This window comes from Numenius arquata, chromosome 14, assembly GCF_964106895.1.
Source record: "Numenius arquata chromosome 14, bNumArq3.hap1.1, whole genome shotgun sequence".
NCBI lineage: Eukaryota > Metazoa > Chordata > Aves > Charadriiformes > Scolopacidae > Numenius > Numenius arquata.
In genome coordinates, this window is record NC_133589.1 from 6,863,186 (window position 1) to 6,885,380 (window position 22,195).

Consider the following 22,195-nt stretch of genomic DNA (forward strand, 5'->3'; position numbering starts at 1 on the left):
AGAGGTCCCCGGCTCCCGGGGGGGCTGGCGAGCCGGGGTTTCCCCTTGCCGCTTTATGCCAGCAAAAGCTGCGTGCTGCCTTCTGACCTCGTGACAAGCAATAGTTCCCGGACTGCCCCAGCTCTCCTTGTAGCAAAACCATCCGGCAGGTTTTTTTTTGTCATCATTAACACAGCTCATTTCTGCTGCTAAATTGCAAATAAATGCATGAATTAATAAGCAGCAAATCTCATCAGGAGCAGTCATTATCAGTGACAAAGTGCATTGCCTGACTCCCCTACGGTTCAGGCCGGGTTAAAACGTGGATTTGCTGACCTCCTCCCGCTCTCCTGGCAGCACCGGAGCCCCTGGAGCTGCACGGGGATTTTCCAGGCGGCGTTTCCCAACCTGGACACTTCTCGGTGCTTGGTGGCACCGAGACCTGCCGTCCCCCATGGTCCCCACCACGGGCTTGCCCAACTGTGCCAGCTGAGGCAATGTGGACACTTCTGCACCCACTTTGATGTCCAAACACTGTTGGGGTACGTAGTGTCCAGCTGCCTGGCCCTGCTGCCCGCAGCGGAGGCAGGAGCACGAGCAGGATGCTGCTGCACTGCTTTATTGGAGGTGTCACTTGCTCGGCTAATGCAAGGAGCAAAGAAGAGGTGACCCAAGGAACATCCGCCGGTGGCCCACGCCGGCAGGGCTTGGTGAACAGTGAGACATCCTTGCATTAAGTAGACCGGGGACACCCAACCCCCAGTAGGGTATAAGCCTAAATTAATTACGTGACCCTTGCGATTTTTCTAGAGTCAGTCTTGCTGGGAAAAAAAGGCAAAGGATTTTTAACACAGGGTACGGTAGAACTGTAGCAATATTTTCCTTAGAGGGAACACTGAAATTTTAGCAGCACAAACAGTACTTGTGTTAATATTTTAGCAAAATTATAATCAATTTAAATGTTTAAATTGATTGTATGTGAGATAATGTTTGTTCAGTACACTGTATTTTTTCTAACTATATAACTGTTCCAGAGTTTCCTTGTAACCGTAAAGACCTAAAGCTCTGTCTGACTGCGGGACGTGTCCTGACCCCTGGTGTAACCATGCTCAATATTACAACATCTGAATGTACGCACCGAGGCCTGCGTTGCCTTTCTTTCCTCCCCCCCACTCCCACCCCCACCCCCGGCGGTGGGACGCAGAAGGGGCACACACGCACACCCCACGCACGCCCTCACGCCAGCCCCAACCTTAAGAGCAGCAACGGTGAAACGGGGACCACTTCAGCACGACTTCACCTCCCCCCCCGGCCGAGGCACCCTTGTTCTTCTCAAGGTCAGCGGCTTTTTACAGCTCCCCAAAAGTCGGTATTACCTTTATCTTGCCGTCGGCACGGTGAGCGTGCAAGGACCTGGCTGCGTTTTGCTGGGCAGGAGAGGAGGATGAGGAGGAGGAGGAAGGGGTTTGGGCACCCGAGAGGCTTCCTGGCAGCGGGAAGGCAGGACAGATTGCTCCTTGATTAAGCTGGAGCCAGGAATAACGTGTCCAGCCACACCAAGAGACACCTCAAGGAAGCTTAACCCTGCTCCCTCTGCCACCAAAGACGTCAGTCCCCGTCGGTGGCGGGGAGGATGTCCCCGCCAGGGTGGCACTGGGTCCGCAAGGGCAGGCAGTACCCACGGGCAGGCAGCCAGCAATTGCCGTATTTTTTCCAGGCACTAGCGATGGGTTTATGTATGGAGTCGCCCCGCCGAGGCTGTGTCAGCCAGGCAGGACGGGACAAGCTGTAATTAACGTGGTACTGCACTGCCCAAGACACACGCACCTTGGAACGAGCATTTGCCCATCTCAAACCATTTTCTGGTTTGTTGGCGAGGCTGTTGCCGAACGCCCGTGCAGCTCCCCTTCGGCAGCCGTCGAGGCTGAATTCAGACGTGTTGGGGGCAGGATGAGTGGCCCCCCCAGCCCAGCCAGCGATGCCCCGTGCTGCCTGCTGTAGGAAACCCTCTTTTTGCCAGCCCCTGCCAGCGGCTGGTTGTCAGCAGTGCCCTGCATCAACTGTTGTAGCACAGCGGCGTGTCCCCGACTCGTCAGGCAGACTAGTGTGTACAGGTGTGGGCTGTAGCTGAATATAACCCTACAGGCTTATGGTTAGAGAATTAGATCCATGGGTGTAGTAACTGTAGTATATTCTTTGGGATTCAAGTATTCGTAACATCATCCTTCATACTTCTTCCCCCCCACCTGTTTTTCCCTCCCCGCTCATTCACCCTGTGTACAGTGGCACTCGCAGCTTTCCTCGTAGCCCTCCAGACCAGGTCCCAAAAGCACGCCAGGACCGTGCTGTGACTGTCCCTCGCTGCCCCCCACGCTGTCCTCGCAAGCTGTTCAGTATCTATCTCCTCCGTCCTCCTAGAGAGCACGGAAGCCCAGCAGCTCGCCCGAGCTTGCAGAGGGCAGGAGTGTGCTGCGCTCAGGCTGGCGTCCCGAAAGCTTCTGCGCAGCGTTAGCACTGAGTTTGGGTGTAAAGAATAGAGTTCAAGCAACCCTGGAGCTTCCCTGGCGCTGTGTTCTGCCACATCACCTTGCTCCGGGAGGTTCTGGTGCGACAACAGCTATTTCTCGGCACCCAAGTTAACCACATCACGGGTCTTGCATATTTATTTTAAGCCTATTAAAAGGTTTGAAAGAATTGGAATTTTTTTTCCAAAATTTTAAGCTGTTCCTAGCGAAGTGGAAGTTTTGCTTAAATGATAGTTGTTAAAAAGATCTCCCCCCATTACATGCTTGTGTGTCTCACGCAGCTTGAGCAGAGCCCTCCCGCTGCCCCCTCTACACGCAGTTGGGGTTTCACAGGCTTTTCTGCTGGGACACTGTGGGATGAGCTTCCCATCAGTTCATGCTACAACAGCGAGTGACAACTACAGCATTTCTTTGCTACTTGTGTCAATGAGCAATTCCTTACAGGGGTAACTGTCACCCCCCCTCTCTCCACAACCAACCCCCCCCCCAGATGGTGTATGGCTGGCTCTTCGTTAAGGTCACTTAAAACGAAGCTAACTGTGGTCATTGTGTATTCGTTATTAAATGACACCATTACGTTTGGTGGGATGGGTTATTTCACTCGACACAAGCTGCTGTACATATTCCCAGACTTTCCTTCAGCCACCTCTGTGTTCCCGCAGCGCTGGGGGGGGGGGAGCGGATGGGTCTAGTTCCACTCTGGTTTATTCCCGGTACTTTTCTAGGGAGCACGTTGAGGCTGCGGGTGGCAGAAGCCCCTCTCCCAGCACCAGGGAGGCTCAAAAACCAGCCTTCACCGTCTCAACTTGAAACCCAAGTTCAGCTGCCTGTATTTTGTTGCAATACGCATTTAAAAACCTCAGATTCTTTTAAGAGTTTTAATATCAAACCGATACCAAATGTGGTTTGCGACTTTCAGTTTTTCTGCAGATACCTCTGTATAAGCAGACCGCTTCCAAGAGTTGCAGTTGTCACTAATCTTACGTGCATTGTAGTATAAAGTGGACTGTGTATGGAAATAAGTTTAAAATGTTTACAACTTTTGTATATATTATATATATAAAAATATCTTTTGAGAGAACAATCTGTGACTATGTATTTTCGGTGTCCGTGTACCAACTGCAACTTATTTTCAATAAAGAGTTAAAAATGAATAGTAGCGGCCTGAAAAAAATTTGGTAATACTTTATTTAATCAGGTGAGCACAAGGAAACCGCACCATCAGGCCAAAGAGATCGATTGCCTCGAGGAAAAACTTACAGCAGCGCCCGCCCGGTGGGAACCACGTTATCTGCTACCGCGAGAAATTAACTGAAATCACAGGAAGACGGAAGATGTTCCTGCAGAGAACGTGCATTTCAGTTCCCTGGAACTTGACAAACCAAAGGAAGAAAGAGGGAGGAGAGCTGACACCGGAGATCCAGGGATGGTGGTGTCACGGGCGCTAAACCCCGCTCTGCTCCGGAGGAACCTGACTCGAAGCAGGAAGAGGGAAGCGTTACTACTCGTCACGTATTCATGCATTTTTATAAAAACAGCCATGCAGCCAAATAATCCTCCCCAGCCCCGCTGGCAGGGCCTGCGGCCTGGCCCCCGCGCTGAACACCACACCTTCAGGTATTCAAAACAGCCTTAAGTCTTTGGAAAAGAAACCAAAAGCACTTTGCAGCCTGACAGCAAGCGAAAAATAAACGGTATAAGGCAAGGAAAACTTTGTGTAGCCAGGACTAGCTCTGCAGCGACACTCTGAGCTCAATTTCATAGAAATGATGCTTATATAAAAGCAGTGTTTTGTGACTAAAAATTACATAAATTAATTTCAACTTTATTCCTACGTGTTAAAAATAACTAAACCTGGTCTGCCAGGATGGGAGAGAATCTGAGACTGAATTGCAGCCGTGGAAGTGCACGGCGGGGAAGGACTCTGGTCACTCTGTCACCTCACAGCTGCTGAACAGATCCCCCTCTTGTCTCCGAGAGGTGGAATTTGGAGATGCCGAGCAGCCGTCGTAAGCAAAGCTACTTCAGACCGGTATCACCAAGGGAGAGGGACAGGATGGCAACGCTCCATCCAATCTGAACAAATCATCCTTGTTAGTGCAGACCACTGTAAACAGATAAACGCACTTAAAGGCACTGCAGATAAACGCGGTCAGTGATCAGCAGCATTTAATGTCCCAAGATGCTGTTGTTTGGAGCTACCACCATTAATACATCCAAGAAATTAGAAACATGGCAGTCATTAAATAAAATTACCGTGAAGGGCGCTTTACAGGAAGTAAAGCCTTAATGTTATTATTCTACATGCAGTTCTACAAAAGAAGTTTCTTTAAAGAACATATTACATAAAAAGTCAGAGGCAACTTCAAATCTCACGGTCAACTAATCGCACAGATCAGTCCAATTCTTCAAGTAGTAGAATTAATTCCGTGTTCAGACGGGAATTTTCTTTGCTATATGAGCAGCCCAATGTTCACAGACACACGGCTGTAACGGTCTTAACTCACCAGCGAGTAGCATCTTTTCTGCACCTTTGTACCCCTGACTACTGTGACCTCCGCGGTCACAGAAATAGCACAAAAAAAAAAATATTAGAATATTATAAGGGAAGCCATTTTTGCTTCCTTTCATTTCAGTGATTCTTAATCTTCCCCCACATCCCCCCCCCCCCCAAAAAAAAAAAAAAAAGAAAAAACCCAAAGCAGATGCTTATTCCCCTATTGTGTCCCCTGTCAGTCTTCAGATCAGAAAGTATTTTCCCAGCTATTGCATGTTACAGGAGAAAGGTGGCCCCCTGCCTGCCCACCCTGCCCTTTCAGCCTAATTCTACTCAGGCATTTCGGAAGCTCAGACTTTGGATGTTAATTAGCTACGGCGCAGTCCAGTGATCCCTTTGCACAGTATTTATGAACAGCACTGAGAGGGCTCTCTAAAGAGTTACCTGACTACTCAGCTGGCACCGGCTCTCAGCCACACTACGCTGCCAAACCTCATCCCCAAAAGTGCATATTCATAGAGAGAGAGAGAGAGACTCTTTTATTGGCCTTCAGGAAAGCTAACTGATGATTCTGCTGATTGCTTGTAGGGAAGGAAACTCCTCATCCTCGATATGCAAAGCTTTATGGGTGACAACGTCCTGCTGAGTTAGTACTTGCTTACACGTCGGGCAGATATAGCAGTCGAGATCAGAGTTGGAGTCCGTCTGCCAAACATTCTTTTTGCTCTTTTTGGATTTGTTTGAGCTTTGTTTTTCTTTGATTCTAAAATCGTTGTGAGCAGAAAGCAGTTCTTGTTGCTTAACTGTGTCCGGCAACAACACCAACAACTCGTTAAAAATTTTCTTGAAGTTATCTCCAAGCAGTTCTCGGCAACTTTTGTAATACTGTGCTGCAGAAATCAGACCCTTCAGTGAAAAGAGAATTGGAATAATTAGAAAAAAAAAAAGTATTTAAAAAAATCCCACTGGGATTCACTTTCTCCCAGGCCACATCATCCTCACTGCTTTCACTCCATCCTCACTGCTTTTTTGCTACCTTAGCACTAGAGAAGAGCAACAGCGGGGCTGAGAAGGAGAAAATAAATAAAATCTCTATTTAGTCCACTCACCAACAGCAAAGAGTGACAGAGGCACGACATGAACTGAGCACAGAGAAAGGTTTTGGTTATCCGAAGGTTCGTGCCCACTCACCTGTCTGAACTGCCCAGAATGAGTTTTAAATTTATTGAACTTGGACTCATCGCTTTGAAGAAATTCTTTAATAGATTGTATCAGCTGAATGTTCCTTTGCTGAAAGTTTTCAGGTATCAAGTATGATCCGTGAGAGGATTTTGGCCTGCGTTTGAAAAGACCAAGAGTGATTTTGACATCACTTGTGCCATACAAAGATGCTGTGGGATATATATCATATGGTTATTCCTTCTATAGGATGGATTCCTTTCCCCCACCCAACTACACACGCAATTACAATAAGCGGCAAACAGGTATCTTGACAGGACGACGAAATGTGTCCTGTGGGATTCCAGCTTTACCTAGACAGAACATTTAAAATGCAAGTTTAACATAGTCTTGACCAGCTGCTTTGTAAGCTGGGTTCACTAAAAACATGTGAGCAACAAAGACCGCACCATGAATAAAACCAAACAGATTAATACAGATGCCTATATTAAACTTACACAAATTTTCCACTCCTTTTTTTGCACAAACTCATTTCTCTCGCCCCGAAGGGCCCTGACCAGAGGCCAGTTACTGGAAAGATCAGAGCAACAAAAGCATTTAGAGGTCACCAAGGAAAATGTGCTTCTGCACCTTGCTTCTGGGACTCAAAATCAATGGAAGGGTTAAGCAATACGTTGAAGCTGCAGATTTCCAAATAAATCTAGAAAAGACAGAAGCCCGCAATGGCCACAGGAATCACGAAGCATCTGGCCTCTGCAGCGGCAACTGTTTAAAATAATCCCCTCAGAGAGTTTCATGCGCTGTTTGAAGCCCATATGACATAACAGAGATGTAATGTGTAAAGTAACTTGAACTCAAAGAACTTTTACTTACTCTTTCAAAGATGTAGTGACAGGTTCAGAGATATTGGTAGATGGAATAACAGCAAAACCTGGAGGGGGTTTACTAACAGGCACCGACAGTCCCGGAGGCGGAGGAGGACTCTTTAATAGCACCACAGTGTTAAAGCCTAAAGGAAAGCATAGAACAGGCAGGAAGTTAGAGCACGTGTATGTGGCACCCACATACCACTGTCTAAAATTAACACCCGTGGTGTGACGGACTCTCCAGAGGCACTAAGAAGTAAGAGTCAGCAGTGCAGACACCATATTGGAAAAAACCTAAAAATTAGAGGTGGAAATCTGTTGCCTTAACAGTCAGGTCAAGAAGCACTTCATAGTGGTTGATGGTACTTTACAGAGAAAGCACTTTAACTATTCATTTACTTTTTCAATAGAAAATAATCTTAAAAAAAAAACCCCAACACTCAAACTCACAATAAAAAACACTTTTACATTATTAAAGCGAAATCACTCCAGGAGTGAGAACAGCATAGTATTTGTAGCATACTCTACCTAGCATTAGCTGCAGAGCAGCACGGAGCAGAACAGCTAGGCATATCCCAACATGATGTTACTTTGATTAAAACCACTATAAGTCATGTTTGTTGCTACGTTAGTCCAGTTCTACAAGATTATGGCACCACTAAAAGCAAGGGCATTAAATCTCTGCAAACACAGAACAAAAGTGACCAATCAAGCCAACTGACAAGTACCAGCAGGCACAGGTCAGAGCTAAAGAGAGACTCCCTTTGCCTGCAGCAGTTCCCAAACTAGATCTTAAAGCACAAAAGCAGAGATGTGTGTCAGCCGTGACTCATCAGAAAAGCAGTGACAGGTAAAGACCAGCTGCTTGTCTGTGAGCCACCCCAGAGAGCAAACACCTGCAGCTGCACAGAGCAGAGGTCCCCAACGTTTCCACTACTTCAACTGTGACTTATAGAGGACTTTCAAGCCTATCTGTGTCCCCCAGACTGTCTTTTTAAACTTCAAAGGCTAACCTAGCACGTGGTGGCAAAACCGCTCCTCACATGAGAGCCAGGAAGAGCAGTTTCTACATCTCATCCACGTGCCATGTTTCTCCAAGCTGCCTCCAAGCAGAGCTGGCTGTGCCCCACGGTGCTTACCTGGTGGCGGGGGCATTCTAGCTGATCCTGAGCTCCCAAGGGCTGGGAAGTCTTCCTGAGGTAAAGGGCATTTGTTAGTCACTGTGGGCTTTTTAAGGCCAGGGGGCTCTTTGGGTGTACTACAGATCGCTAATGATTTTTCCGAATGACCATTCATGACGGTTGTGGATCTGTCAGGGGCGTGAAGAGCAGAGGATGCATTTGATGTCCGCTCTGCTTCTGGCAGCTTTTCAGTAGATGACCTGGGCAACAATGTCTCCTGTGAGAGGTGGGGGGATGACGGTCTCTGCTTCTCAACCCCCATCTTCTTTTTCTTGCTCACTTTTGTAAAAGTTTGTGAGGTAGAAGCTGCCAGCAAGGACGATACGTCAAACATTGTTGGTGTGTTTCTGATCTCCTGGGTTGTCAAACCGCTACCGCTGTCTTCATCGTCTGACTGAGAGAGTTTATTGCTCTTCTTACTTCCTTTAGTGCTATTCAAGGAGGATGGTTTTTTGGCTATCTGGTTTACACAGGGGTTGCTAATGGCTTTGACCACATTTTTACTGGAACCATTGTTCCATGCAGACGTGATGTTAGTTATTGTTTTATTGTTAGGCCTCATTTTGGACACCAGGGCTGGAAAATCCTCCTCTTGGAAAGCTGTTTTCTTTGCAGTCGCTGTATATGTCAGAGAAATTGCAGAAGAGATGGTGGGTGCTGGAGAGGATGACAAGCTTGGGAAATCTTCCTCTTTAAGCTTAACCGCTGCCAGCTGGGCAGAGCTGCAAGAAAGGAAAAGCACAGCCCATTACAACCGTGCTGCAGAGGCAGCACAACTCGGACAGGCAGGAGGAGCTCCACACCCGTCTGCACCCTTCAAACTATCCTTGAGGGCACCACAACTGCCCCAACTGTTGACAGGATGCAAACGCATCAGGCTTGTAAACTATGTCTGGGATAGGTCTCCTCAAAGAAGTCCCAATAGCCTTGCTGTGTTGTCTGTACTGTCTCAGCACAGCTCGACCAGCAAGCTGGACACACACATTCTACAGCTCCACGTCCTGCAGAGACACCATTCTAATCATCACTCATTTCAGGAGATAATGAATTTTAAAACTCACAGTGTATAGCTCCTGCAAGATAAGCTATCAAATTACAAACGGGTGGAATTGAGAATATTGAGAATTTCCCTGAAATTACACCAGCAAAAGATCAAGCCACGAACTGAAGCAACAACCAAAGCCCTTCATGCAGGTGTCTAGCACAGAAACAGCTTAAGGAAGAAGGGGGCCAGGGCAGGGAGGAAGCATTTGTGGTTTAAGTAATCTGTAAAATTAGAAACTTATGTTCTGCGTTTCTGGAGAAAATAAAGGTGCTTTCTCATTGCTGCAGCCTTGCACAAACTTACCCTTGTAGGGGTCCCACTGATGAACCAATTGCTGGAAAGTCATCCTGGCTTAAAGCGCCGTTAGCAGCTGCTTCTTTTGGAGTATTGACAAAAAAAGAGCAAAGAAATGTTTTCAACTAAAATCCATTCATTTCAGAGTGGAAGCTATCAATGAACATGACAGCAGCATTAACAAGTTCCTATTTTCAGCAGCTGATGATGTCACTAACTGTGACATTCCAAAAGGACAATTTAAATCATGCATCACTCCTTCCTTCAATTAACTGCATTCACCATTACGTCACCCCATACTGGCTGTAGCTTACAGGAAATTCATGACACATGAGCAAAACACAAGTACTTTATGAGGGAACCCTCCAGAGACGGAGATGCCAATGCCCTCAGCTGTCTGCTCCAGGCTTCTACCCGAGGTTAGCACTCAGCCGCCCGCACGGGGTCAGGATGCTCATCAGAGCATCTAAGGAATGCTGATGCTTCACTTGGAAAGTTGTTGCTCTTGGAAAGCTGTTTCTCCAAGCTGTCCATCACACCTCTGCTGCACAGAAGCCCAAGCTGCTCAGCAATTAGCTCCTGGGCAGTCCTGTTACACTGAAACATAACTCATTCCTAATTTAGGTTTGCCTTAAAATCCAAATCCAGTGCTGTGGACTGGAGCAGTTCATGGACAGATTGGTAACAGCTTCGGCATGGATGCAGCAGAAGCTGGGCACGCAGCTGGGGGAGATAACCTTGCCTGTCATCCCCAACTGAGCTGTACCCATTAACCAAACAGAGCTCTCAGCAGCTCTCAGTTCATAATATGAAAGTGTATAATCTTTTAAAGGGGAATCCTGTTGTAGGAGCAATAAAACAGTGGAAAATGGATGTGGAGCAACAGTAATATCAAAACACCACTGCATCATATTTATTTGTCCCACACTGGATGTGGTTCAAAACAATTAAAGGTTTGCTTTCACCCAATATTCCCTTTACGGGGAATAACTTGTTCTCAAACAAGGGGAAACTCATCACAATAGATCAGTTTGTGCATGCTAGAGTAGGAAACGGCCCATTCCTAGACTATATTGATTTGGATGGGACATCACACATAGGGTTGTGCATTAATTGCATTTGATATTTTTACCCAGCTCCATTTCAAGTATAACCTGCTGCAGGAATCTCAGCCCACTCAGACACGTTTCGCTGCAAATCCATGTTGCTGGACGACGATTCTGCACAGCTCTATCCATGTCCACCAGCTTTGGAGAACAACACAGGGCAACCCCCACTTTTGCCAGGCTGATCTCCAGACCCACCACCTCTCCCTGCAGCTGCAGAACGTGTTCAACACTAACCTGTAACATCATTTGAAGACCTGGGCAGACGCTTGGAGCTGAGCATGTCAGAATCCCTCAAGTCCTCCTTTTTACCTCTGCTGCTGCTGTCATCTTTGTCTTCTACCCGTTTTTTCTCTTCTTGTCGTTTCGCTGCTACAGACGCCCTGACTGCTGCTGCAACGTCTCTGTCTTCTTCTTCCCTACAGGACAAGGCAGATTTTCTTGGTCAAACAGAAAGGATTACCCAGCAGCTTTGTCTCTCTCCAGCTCTCACCTCTCCAGCGTCAGCTCAGATGACTGTCTCTGATCTTGTGCTGCCACCTGCTGAGAAGGCTAAAGCAAACCCACCACTCCAATACACCCTGGCACCGGCTGGTGAGACAGGCAACATTCACCCCCTGGATTTGCAAGTTCTACATGTGGTAATAACAATCCAAGCCAGAATAAACTGCGGTGAACTGGGAGAGACGGTACCAAGGATGCATGGGGACACTCGTCTCTCCCATTCAAACATATGGAATCACACTTGTAGGCCACTAATTCTTGGAAACATGGTTTGTCATGAATTCTCAACACATGCACGATCCACATGCGACACAACATATAAGTGTTTAGAGATGGACTTCTTCCCCCCGTGAAATCACCAATAATGAACCAGCCGACTGTCCGGCGAGAAAAAGAAGAAAAATAGATGTGCAGTATGTACAAAGCGCTCAGGTCTCGTGTGGATGAAGAGACATATAAATGCAAAATTTCATTTCAATACTTAACCCTCTTCTTACTCCAAAGCACTCAGTCTGGCCACACAGAGATCTGTTAGTTCAATGAAAAGCATGGTCCTTAGAACAGGAACTTCATGATTACCCAGACCAAAAAGTTCATTAAACCTGCAAAGACTTGGCACTTACTTCAGAAAATCCTATTCAGAAAAGTTAGCATAAAAATAATTGTTGAAAATTATTCAGGATTCTGAATTTATTTAACCCACAGTTGAAGATCACATTGTTTGCTTCCTGTGTCAAGTCCAGGGAGCCGCAACTTCACACAAAATAATTTCACTTTGACCAAGCGTGTAGTGGGCACCCAGGCTTAGACTGAAAGCTCGTTCTACTCTCAACTAAGGATTTACTATGGAAGCTTCCAAATTTTGTACCTACTTCCTTCCTACTGGTCCACCAAAACATTTTTAATTGGCAAGTCAAAACCAACACTAAGCAGCAACAGAAATCTACAAAATGTTGTGCTACTCACCTCTTATATCTCCAGCTGCCTCTTCTGTTTTGCTGACTTCCTCGGCCACCCAATCTGCCTGCCCTCCCTTGCCTGTTATACCTGTCAACCTCTTCATAGTCCTCTCCACCTATAACACCTAAACAGGAGGGATGGTTGATTACTCTCAAAGTTAGCTCTTTCATCCGGGCATCACCCTACGCCTGAAAAAAGCAAAAATATACTAGTACAAACAAATCTAACTTGATTTCTTTCTGATGATTAAGTAATCTATATAACCTTGCTAAATTAAAATACATTTTACCGTATACGGATTGGGTGTATTGTAACCTGTGATGTGAGCTTTGAGTAATTTTGTATTTATGTAGGAGAACTCTACGTACAGTTCCACACAGCAGAAAAGTTCCTATGTATGTTAATCTCTGCACTCCTAAGTGGATACGTTACTCTACAGTTAATGTAAAGTAGTGATGAGCATGAGAGCAATCTAAGTCATTCACATAATTACAAATTGGAGAAGAAAGTCAGCAGTTTTTCTAAAATTATGTATCATCATTAAATACACACGTGGGGGAAAAATAATTGTAAAACAACTTAGGTAGGAAGAGACCTCTGGATGTCATCTGCTTTATCCCCTCACTCAAAACAAGGCCAACTCCGAAACTACAGTAGGTTGCCCAGGGCCCTGTCTGGTCAAGTTCTGATTATCTTCAAGGACAAACTACAACATGTCAGGGTCCTGTTCCAGGGCTTGTCCACCCTCTTTTTAAAGAGCTTCTTCCTGGCTAGGCTACCAGATGCTCTTGAAAACCCTCAAAGCAATAAGAATGAATATGTTTCTGTCCACCTCATTCCTCAGCCACACTTACCCTCATTCCTCCTCTGGTGCCTGGGAGCGTAGTTAAACTGAAGGTCTATCTGCCGGTTCTGTCTGGCCTCTGCCCTGTTCTTGCTGTGGAAGGCTGTTTTGTGCGCTTTATAATCTATTTCTGTGCGGAAAGCGTGGGTAAACTGTTCTGTGCTGCACCGACCCTCTTCACAAAGGAAGTGCTTTTCACGGAAGTGTTCACGAAGGTATTCGTAATCACTGGAGAGAGAGAAGAGGCTGAGCTGCAACCTTCCCAACGTACCTTACTAATGGCTACTTTTAGAAGATGAAGTGAAGACAAGCCCGAGTGGTTGGTTCTTTCTTTATCCCCCAGGCAAGCTTTCCAGCTGAAACCACTTGTGTACAGTCAACATAGACCTTAATGCATGATCCCAGATGTTAAACTAAACCTACTGCCTGATACTCATCACATCCAGCTGTACATAAGGCATGTATTTCATAAAATTTACTTTAGAGTATTAGTCAACACACTAGACGTCTGCTGTCATGCTGCAAAACAAAGTTTTCTTCATTAATGTTAAAAGTTAAAACATGAACACGACAGAAAGTGATTACTGTGGCTGTTGGTTTGAGGAACAAAGGAGACGCAGCCAACTTGCTCACATCCTTGCCCTCTGTCTTCTAGCGCTACCTTCCCCAAAATTCAAAGCAGACTCAAACAATTTTTCCTCCAAATGTAAGCTACAGAAACAGAAATAAACTGCATTCACAAACCTGTAGTATTCCTGAGCACCATCAGAGTCACAGAAATGACAAAAATAATGATCTCGTCTTAGATGTTTCAGTAACTCATCATTATCCAAATAACGCTCGTCACAAAATTTACAGAGGGGATGCCCACGATGAGAGGTGTCGTCTGGATCTCCATGGATTCGATGACGGGCGAGGTCCTTACGAGAATACCATTTCCGTTCATAAGTAAAAATCTGAAGAAAAAAAATACAGATATGTAATACTTCTTGCGAATAGAGAACAAAATGGAATAAGCCAGGCTGTGCACAACTTGTTCATTTGTAGGAACGGAAGATTTGCTTCCAAAAGATGCAATTTGATAACCGACAGCTAAAATTTTCAGTGAATAGGAAAAAAAAAATAATAAAAAAATCAAGTGATAGATCTTAATTAAATCTGTCGTGAATTTCACTCAGTTTAAGCACTGGAAGCAGATCTAATCCACCTTTTTCCCTTTCACATTTTTTGGGGTGTATTAAGATAATGCAATAAACTTTAATATAATCTCTGGTGCAGAAAAAATCCTAAATATGTATTCATGAACATACATTTTTTACATACTCAAACTAAGAAAAGTCCATAAGCCAGAAGTGAGCTGGTTTACTTTCCTCAGATAGCAACTACCCCAAGATAGCTACATACAAAGGATACAGTTCAGAGAACAAATTTTGCATTATAAGCCAATCTTCTGTCCCTACTAACACATGAGCTATTTTGGTAGGAAGAGTTCTGAAGATGCCAAAAAGATCCACATAGCCTTGAGAACAGAATATCCTTCATTTCTCGCCTAGACACGGAGTGTTAACTTTTTCTGGGAACAGGTTCATTTGGCTTAGCTAGGGTTGACAAACTGAAGCTTCTGCAAGTTTAAGGACTTCTTTTCAGTGGGCACTAGTAATATGGAACCTTTTTTCTGCGGAATAAAAATCCCTGCAGTGTTCTGAAATTAAAAGCCAACAAGTTCTACTATTGTTTGTGAATTCTCTGGGAGAGACAGTGACAAACAAGTTCCCATAGCGCTGGCAACTTAACCTGACCATGGAAAGAGCTCTTTACCAGAACTCAAAGGACACAGCGACCAAAAGAAGTGGCTTTGTCCTCCCCTGACTACTTCCCTTGAACTAACTCTAGTGATTGCACGACCACAGGAAAGAGTCAAAAAAGTTCCCTGAAAGCTAACCCTGGGCAAGGGAGGGGGGGAAGGATTAGTGTTCATTCAGGCCAAGGTGACCACTTCTGGATCCTGTCCCTTGCAGCAGTAAGCTCCTGTTCAGCTGGCATAAACCAACTGGCACCACAGGATAAACGCATTTCTCTGATTTGATACTTAATTGCTTTCAGAGAAAACACACACACAAAACTACGTGTGACGAGTTCTAAAAATACATGGTCGTGCACTAAATTCCCTCCTACAACAAGGAATGCTGACGGCTATTAGACACAGAGGTCAGCAGCCCTAGAATTCGTTTAACGGTAACTGCTGATTTTGTCCAATGTGTAATTCAGAAATACAAAACCCACTCTAGCTCTAGGGAAAGGTGGAACTCTGACTTTCAGACTGTGAAAAAGCATCGCCTGACATAACAGCAGCCCTTCTAAGTGAAATTTGGGTGGGATTAAAAAAAATAAATAAATATGGTGGTGGTGATGGTAAAATGAGTAGTTTTAAGGCTCAATGCACATCACCTTTTCAGAAATAGACAACTCAGCTTTCCAGTAACTGTGTTATCTTTAGCAAGTTTTAAAATACATTTTAAAACAGCCTGTGGTGACGTTCTACGCGTGTACATCAAACACAGGGAACCTCAATTGCAGGCAACAGTGAGTTTCATTTTCCAATCAAGTCAACAAGACAGAGGAAATTTGCTCTGAACAAATGTGGTTTCAGCTGGGATGAAGATGACTTTCTTACTAGCAACCGGTACAGTGCTATGCTTTGGATTTGGGATGAAAATAGTGTTGGTAAAACACTGATGTTTTGGATTGTTGCTAAGCAATCCAGGCCTTCTCTGCTCATATCACCCCGCCAGCAAGCAGGCTGGGAGGGGCACAAGAAATTGGGAGGAGACACGTCCAGGAGAGCTGACCCCAAATGACCAAAGAAATATTCCACACCATATGACGTCACGCTCAGCATATAAAGCTGGGGGAAGGAGTAGGAAGGCAGAGACGTTTGAAGTTACGGTGTTTGTCTTCCCAAGTACACATTACACATGATGGAGCCTGGCTTTCCTGGGGACAGCTGAACACCTGCCTGCCCATGGGAAGCAGTGAATATACTCCTTGTTTTGCTTTGCTTGCCTGCGTGGCTTTTGCTTTACCTATTCAACTGTCTTTACCTCAACCCAAGAGTTTTTTCCCCTCACTTTTCCGATTCTCTCCCCCATCCAAACTTAGGGGCGCTGGGGGTGTTGAGTGAGCAGCTGCATGGTTCTAGTTGCTAGCTGGGATTAAACTACAACAACAAGTAAACAAGATAATGAAATATAATTATATTTCATTAAACCCAGAAGATGGATTCTCAGCCTGTACATGATCCAACTGTAAATGCTACGTTAGCTCTGATCTGAGAAATAAATCCATCACTCCACAACGCATTCTGCTTTCTGAACTGGCACCGATTATTTTCTTAAGTTACAGTTTTAACTCGTAAAGTCATTAAGAGAATAAGTCTTAATAGACATCAAATCTCTACCATTACAGTTGTAACAAAGTCTGCCTATGACTCAGGATTAACTTCCTATCAGACAGTTAGGGTTTGGTATTTACACACATTGTGGCAGAGAAGCTGACATCAGAAGGTTATTAATATGGTCGTGCTTAATTTAAAATATAATCCCACTGAGAATCTTCAGGCCCTCTTCATTAATTAGCTTATGGAAGAAGAAAGACTTAAAACAAAACAACTGGCCTCACTGCAAGCAGACAGATGAAACTTAAAAACAAAACACAAACATAAATCTGTGCTGCTCAGCCACCCTCTTCTTCCCACCTCCCCAAGTACTCTTGCAGGTCATATTAGGAAGCAGCCCCCCTTCCCAAGCACCAAAACATAGAACTAGCTCACCTTTAAGTGTTTAACACAGAGCTTGCAACAGAAGAGTTCATGCTGCTTCCTCATGTGCTGTTCCAGATCTGCAAAGGTATTGAATGGCTTCGCCTCTGGACACAAAGGGCATTCATGCTGCAGCAGCTTCCTAAGGGAAAAGAAAGGTTTCCTAAAAATTATCTGATTCCCTCTCAGCAACCCAATACCTTTATCCAAAAACAAATGTTCCGTCTGTAGCAGAAGGCTGCATTTTTATAGCTCCCCCAGCAATTTGTAATGAGGTTAGCGTCCTGCTTACTCCAAGAATACTTTGTCATCTGTCAGGAGCAGAACAAAACTGAATTACACAGAGGCTTCAACTGTAAGAGAAGGGCTGAACAATCAACGAATAAAATTTTGAATGGACTGTAACACATCCATGCCACAAACCTCTTGCTTATTGAAGATTCAGCTGATACATGCAATATTCACATGCGATTTAATTACATTTTCTACTGTCAGAAACTGAAGAATATGGTGGGGGAGATAAAAAATTGTAACAGAAAAGGTTGGGAGGGGCAGGGGGGGAGAATAAAACAAACAAAACCCCCACAGTGATTCCCAACAAGAGCTGAGGACAGAGCACTGGTCTCAGCAGGAGACCCCACTCCCTTGCACTTGATTGCTGCTCGTGGAACTGTAAGTCTCAGCAACTCTCCAGAAATCGTATCATCAAAAGCAATTCCCGGAGCTGGTGTGTAATTAATCAGAACTTGCTTCCAACTGATTCTGCTCCCTAAACCCATTGCCCAGTTCCATAAATATGAAGTCATACAAACTTGTAAAGGTACCAGCAAAGCTACATTCTTAGCCCAAATCAGGCTGGATATAGTGCAGTTCTCCAAGAAAAAGGTACCAATGCCTGCATGGTTTCATCTTTTGTCACTCTTCTTTCCTTTTAACTGCTTTTAATTATCTTAAAGCCCCTCAATTAAGCACATTATGAAAAATATTTTTAGAACATTATGCTGATGCTGCATTTTTTACTCTGCATTAGTTTTTTTTACTTCACCCTTTTTCTCTCCCATTTTAGAATCAAGATCTTTATGGGCAAACAAGGTTGTTCTTCTTTTCATAAATGTTTGGGGTTGGAACTCGATGATCTTTAAGGTCCCTTCCAACTCTAACCATTCTATGATACAATTGGTTTTGCTTAGTCCTTAGGCAGCACAGCAATAAATACAATTATAACAGTAATTCGGTCTTTACCAATCTCCAATTCCACGCAATAAATGAAAAGCCTTTCAGCAAGTTTGATGTTAATAAAGAAGCAAAATGCAACTTTTACTAACAAAGCAACGCGCCTGTATTATGCATCGGTGAATCTAATGCTCCTGCCTCGAGGAGGTGCTCCCTTTGCCGACCGCAGTGCCGAGCGCTCACACCAACCGCGCTGCTCCAGCCTCTTGTGCCACCAAAGCCACCTGCAGCACACGGTGACTAATGTACGCAGCACGGCAGCCACTCTGTTCCCACAGAAGAAAACCACACAGTTGTACCAAAGCATGCGTTTCCTGCCACGTCACGCAGATAAGAATATGCCGGGTATGTTACAGAAAGGATTCCAGTACCTACCTGTACAGTGCATAAACTTCTCCATCCATAAAATAAATGTCGTATTTCTTCTCATGCTGCAACTGGTTAAGTGCTATCGTGGAGAAAGACGTAAGCTTCCGTCCGAAGACAACCTGCAGGCAACACAACACAAGAATCAGCAAGAGCACATTGAGGCCAAGCAGGCTTTGGGATTCCGGTTAAACTCCACAGCACAAACTTTGTTTGCCAGGGAACTCGCCGCAGCCTGAAGCTTGGACAACACTTCAGCGCTCTCTATCAGTCCCAGCTGCTCATCACCACCCCCAGTGACTGCCTCCACAGCTGCCAGCAAAGCCACTGTGACTGCTCCTTATCAGCTTCCAGCAAGTGAGCCAGCTTAGACAAAGGTGGATGGGACCAGCCCGGTCTTTGGATTTTGAACTAGGTTAGGAAACTCTTTTATGGTATGTTTTGCTACCACAGCTGTGCTATGAGTAAACACCTTCAACCAACTCAACCCACTCTGCAGCAAATGCCTGTCAAGAGCCCTGCACTCAGCTCCCTCCTGTCTCCTGGTAGGAGATCACACAGAAGCCTAGAGTCTGTAAGCAAAAAGCGACACTACTTGGAGTCTGACTAGGAAACCACTGTTTCTTCTTTCCCTAACTACCAGGAAAGTGAGAAATAAAATACTACGTCACTTCTGAAGTTATTTGTACCACATACCCCTTCTAAGGGAACCTGCTTGCTCACAGCTGCTCCCACTGACCTCCAAGCAGCTGAGGTCTCACACAGCAGCCATTTACGATATTACATCCCTCTTCAGAGGCCACCTACAACCGGTCTGCTCCAGCACACGTTCCCAGTTTGGGAAGTGCTGGGATAGCAACACCATTTATGTAACAGCTGCACCAGCTCAGAAAGGCTGAGACACACACACAGAGTAATCACCTGTTCATCTGGAATTACTTACAACCTTAATAAAACCGTTCAATTATATAATACACATGTAGTTTAGTCTTGTTAAATCACTCTTCTTCCCTTGTTGGGGTGAAATACCATGGAATAAGTCTTTTCTGTATGGTTTGGTGGGGTTTTTTTTTTTAAAGCTTTCTTTACAATGGAGCTACTGTTAAGTTAACCAAAACAAAAAATATAACCAAGTTGCTGAAATATCAAGCTTAAAATAAAAAGAATACAATTTTAAGTTTGTTGGATAAATGACAACTACCTCTAACTCCAATTATTTTTAAAAAAAAAAAATTCATTTTGGTGACATTGTATTGACGTTTCATTTCAGTTCAAAGTGAGTTTTAGAAGAGAGGAATGGACTGCTGAAAAGTAGATTTTATCACAGGAGTCCAACATAATTTCCTACAGCAATTCCAAGAGCAATCTCACACATATTTGTAACAAACACACTGACAGATCCTCCGAGCCTCAACCAAGTGTACGTCAGGGTTAGTTTACAGGTCAGCAAGTAATCCTTCCTAACTTCGCTGCAACAATTATACATCACTGAAAGCACATATTACCATAACAAGTATATCCTGCTTTCTCCTCCGTCATGTCCTGTGCTGCGACTCATCTTTACAGTTCTATTTCCTTGTACGTTCTGCTGTGACACTTACTAGTTCAGTCTACACTACTCTGTACGACACCAGCTGAGATTCGGTAGCATTGTACTTGCCTCTGCTAATTCCACACACACTATGTAAATTAAAAGACCCAGTTTTACGTCCTACATATACATTCAGTTCATTCAACAGCAGTTTTGATGTGATTTATGCACTCCAGTATCTTTTTGTCTTTCCTTGGGGCATGTGGGTGAACAGGCAGAACAGTATTATAGTGGCACTTAAAGACAAGGAGGGGAAAAAAAGAGCACAGCCATTAAAAATGGCCTCTCAGTCAATTATAATAAAAGGATCTTTTTAAACAGTTAATAAAGGAGAGAGAAAGACGGCTGAATGAACCAAAGTTCAGGCCAAATAATACAGTAATATTACAAAATTGAACATCCCTTAAGATTAACAGTCCATTTGTGACCCTGAGACAAGCAGGTTTAAGGAGGAAGAGCGACATCACAGCTCGGTTCTTCCTAAGACAGGAAAAGCGGAGCAGCAGCTCCTCAGAGGATGATCAGAGATAAAATTACTTTCATAGAGTCTCTTTCTGTACACAGAGGCTACTTGTGTGCCAGTAAGCTCAGTCTAAAAACCGCATCGACCCTTCTGGCCTCCACAAAGTCTGAGGATCTTCGGCACGCACCCTAAGATCTTCAATCCCTCCAACCATTTGAACAGCTTGAAAAGCAGCCAAAGTAAACAGTTTAGTTGAAGTGGGGGTCTCTCTTTTTGCCCAGGGGAGAGCCCCCTCCCCCTGATCTATTTGTTTTATTTCATTTCCTAAACAATCTCAGTGTATTTCTTTCAGTACTAGTACCAATTGTTTTCTTCTTAAAATTAAGAAGAACCTCTTTTTAAAGGTTGCCCCCCCCCCCCCCCCCGGCATGAGCTCTGCAAAAACAAATTAAAGTACGAGTATTTGTTTTTATAAACAATCTTGAACAACTTTTCTTCCCGCAGCTCACCGCTGCACAGAATCCTCGGCTCCCTCCACACAGCTGAGCCACAGCATCAGAGCGACCTCCCCCGAGCTCTGCAACTGGGCCCGGCACCTTGCCAGCAGGCCATGAGGAGAACAGAAATCTATCAGAAAAATTAAAAACTGAGGGGAAATTACTTTTTTAAGCATACGCCCAAGAGACGGCTCACGCTACCAGGAACCGGGGGCAAAGGCAGCATGGTGTGCTGTAACGCAAGGCGTGAGCAAGCCCTGAAAGAATACAAAACACGCTCTCCCCCAAGCTTAAAATCAGTCAGGAATTCGGCAGGATGGTAGAGTCATCCGCGAGCACGTAATGCCAACTCTGGAGAGCAAGCCCCGCTGATTCAAAAAACAAAAAAATATCCCCTTTAAATTCCATTTTCTTCATATTTTATCTCCAACAGCCCCCGCCGTCTCCTCTGATCGGCGCTCGCCCCACCGGGAGCGAAGCAGCCGGCAAATACACCCGGAAAGCTGCCGGCCGGGGGAGGATTCCCCGCCCCGGCTCCACTCAGCAGATTCCACGAGTTGCTCCGCGGCCCGGCTCCTGCCCGGCCAGAGGCCTCCCCCCCGCCCGACGCCCCGCTCCCCGGGCAGCCGGCCCGAGCCCAGCCCCGCGGGACGCTGACAGACCCCCGCCGGGGGCGCCTGTCCCGGCCTCACCTGGCCCAGCTCCTCCCGGCACACCGCGCAGTACCGCACGCCGCACAGCGCCCGCATCCGCACCGAGCACCGGTAGCAGATAGGATGGTCGCAGCGGCCCAGGGCCACCACCTCCAGCTCCCCACAGCACAGAACGCACGACCCGTCTGCGGGCCCTGCTGCTGCCGCTGCCGCCGCCGCGCCGGAGGCCGAGGCGGCCATGGCGGCGCCGACCCGCCGCGGCCTAGGCCCCGCACCGCCTAGCAACCGCCCGCACCATCGAGAGGCGACCTAGAGCGCCGCCCGCACCGGCACGCGACTCTCCGCCCAGCTCCCGACCATAGAGATCCGCCCTCGCCAATCCCTGGCGCGGCGACCATCGAGTCTCCCGCCTAGAGCGGCACCTCGCGCCCCGAAGTACCTCCCACCACCGATAGGGTGCCACGCCCACCTGACATCACCCCGCGTCCTCCAGTGCCCGACCATAGAGACACAGCCCAGAGCGCCCTCCCCACCCCACCCCCCCCGCCTCCGCGCCGCGCTAGCCCGCCCCTGCAGGCCTCTGACCATAGAGAAG

The 22,195-nt window shown here is 45.9% G+C and overlaps 1 protein-coding gene across 1 annotated transcript; it reads right to left on the reverse strand.

Moving 5' to 3' along the window:
• Positions 1-3,679: 3,679 nt before the first annotated feature.
• On the reverse strand, positions 3,680-21,893 carry ZNF598 (zinc finger protein 598, E3 ubiquitin ligase). The gene is made up of 12 exons (XM_074158476.1): positions 21,640-21,893; positions 18,406-18,518; positions 16,810-16,939; positions 13,725-13,936; positions 12,991-13,208; positions 12,143-12,260; positions 10,910-11,091; positions 9,576-9,648; positions 8,186-8,949; positions 7,054-7,189; positions 6,193-6,337; positions 3,680-5,907 (listed from the first exon to the last, which is right to left on the reverse strand). The coding sequence occupies exons 1-12, from the start codon at positions 21,838-21,840 to the stop codon at positions 5,560-5,562; spliced, it is 2,640 nt and encodes an 879-aa protein (XP_074014577.1). The 5' UTR covers positions 21,841-21,893; the 3' UTR covers positions 3,680-5,559.
• Between the last annotated feature and the right edge of the window lie 302 nt (positions 21,894-22,195).

Bases quoted from the DNA above. Each gene is read 5' to 3' on its own strand.
- ZNF598 (XM_074158476.1), bottom strand. From the start codon at position 21,840: ATGGCCGCCTCGGCCTCCGGCGCGGCGGCGGCAGCGGCAGCAGCAGGG. The intron at 18,519-21,639 runs GTGAGGCCGGGA...TGTTGCCTGCAG, and splicing joins GCCGGGAGGAGCTGGGCCAG to GTTGTCTTCGGACGGAAGCT. The intron at 9,649-10,909 runs GTTAGTGTTGAA...ATACTCCAAAAG, and splicing joins GTCTTCAAATGATGTTACAG to AAGCAGCTGCTAACGGCGCT.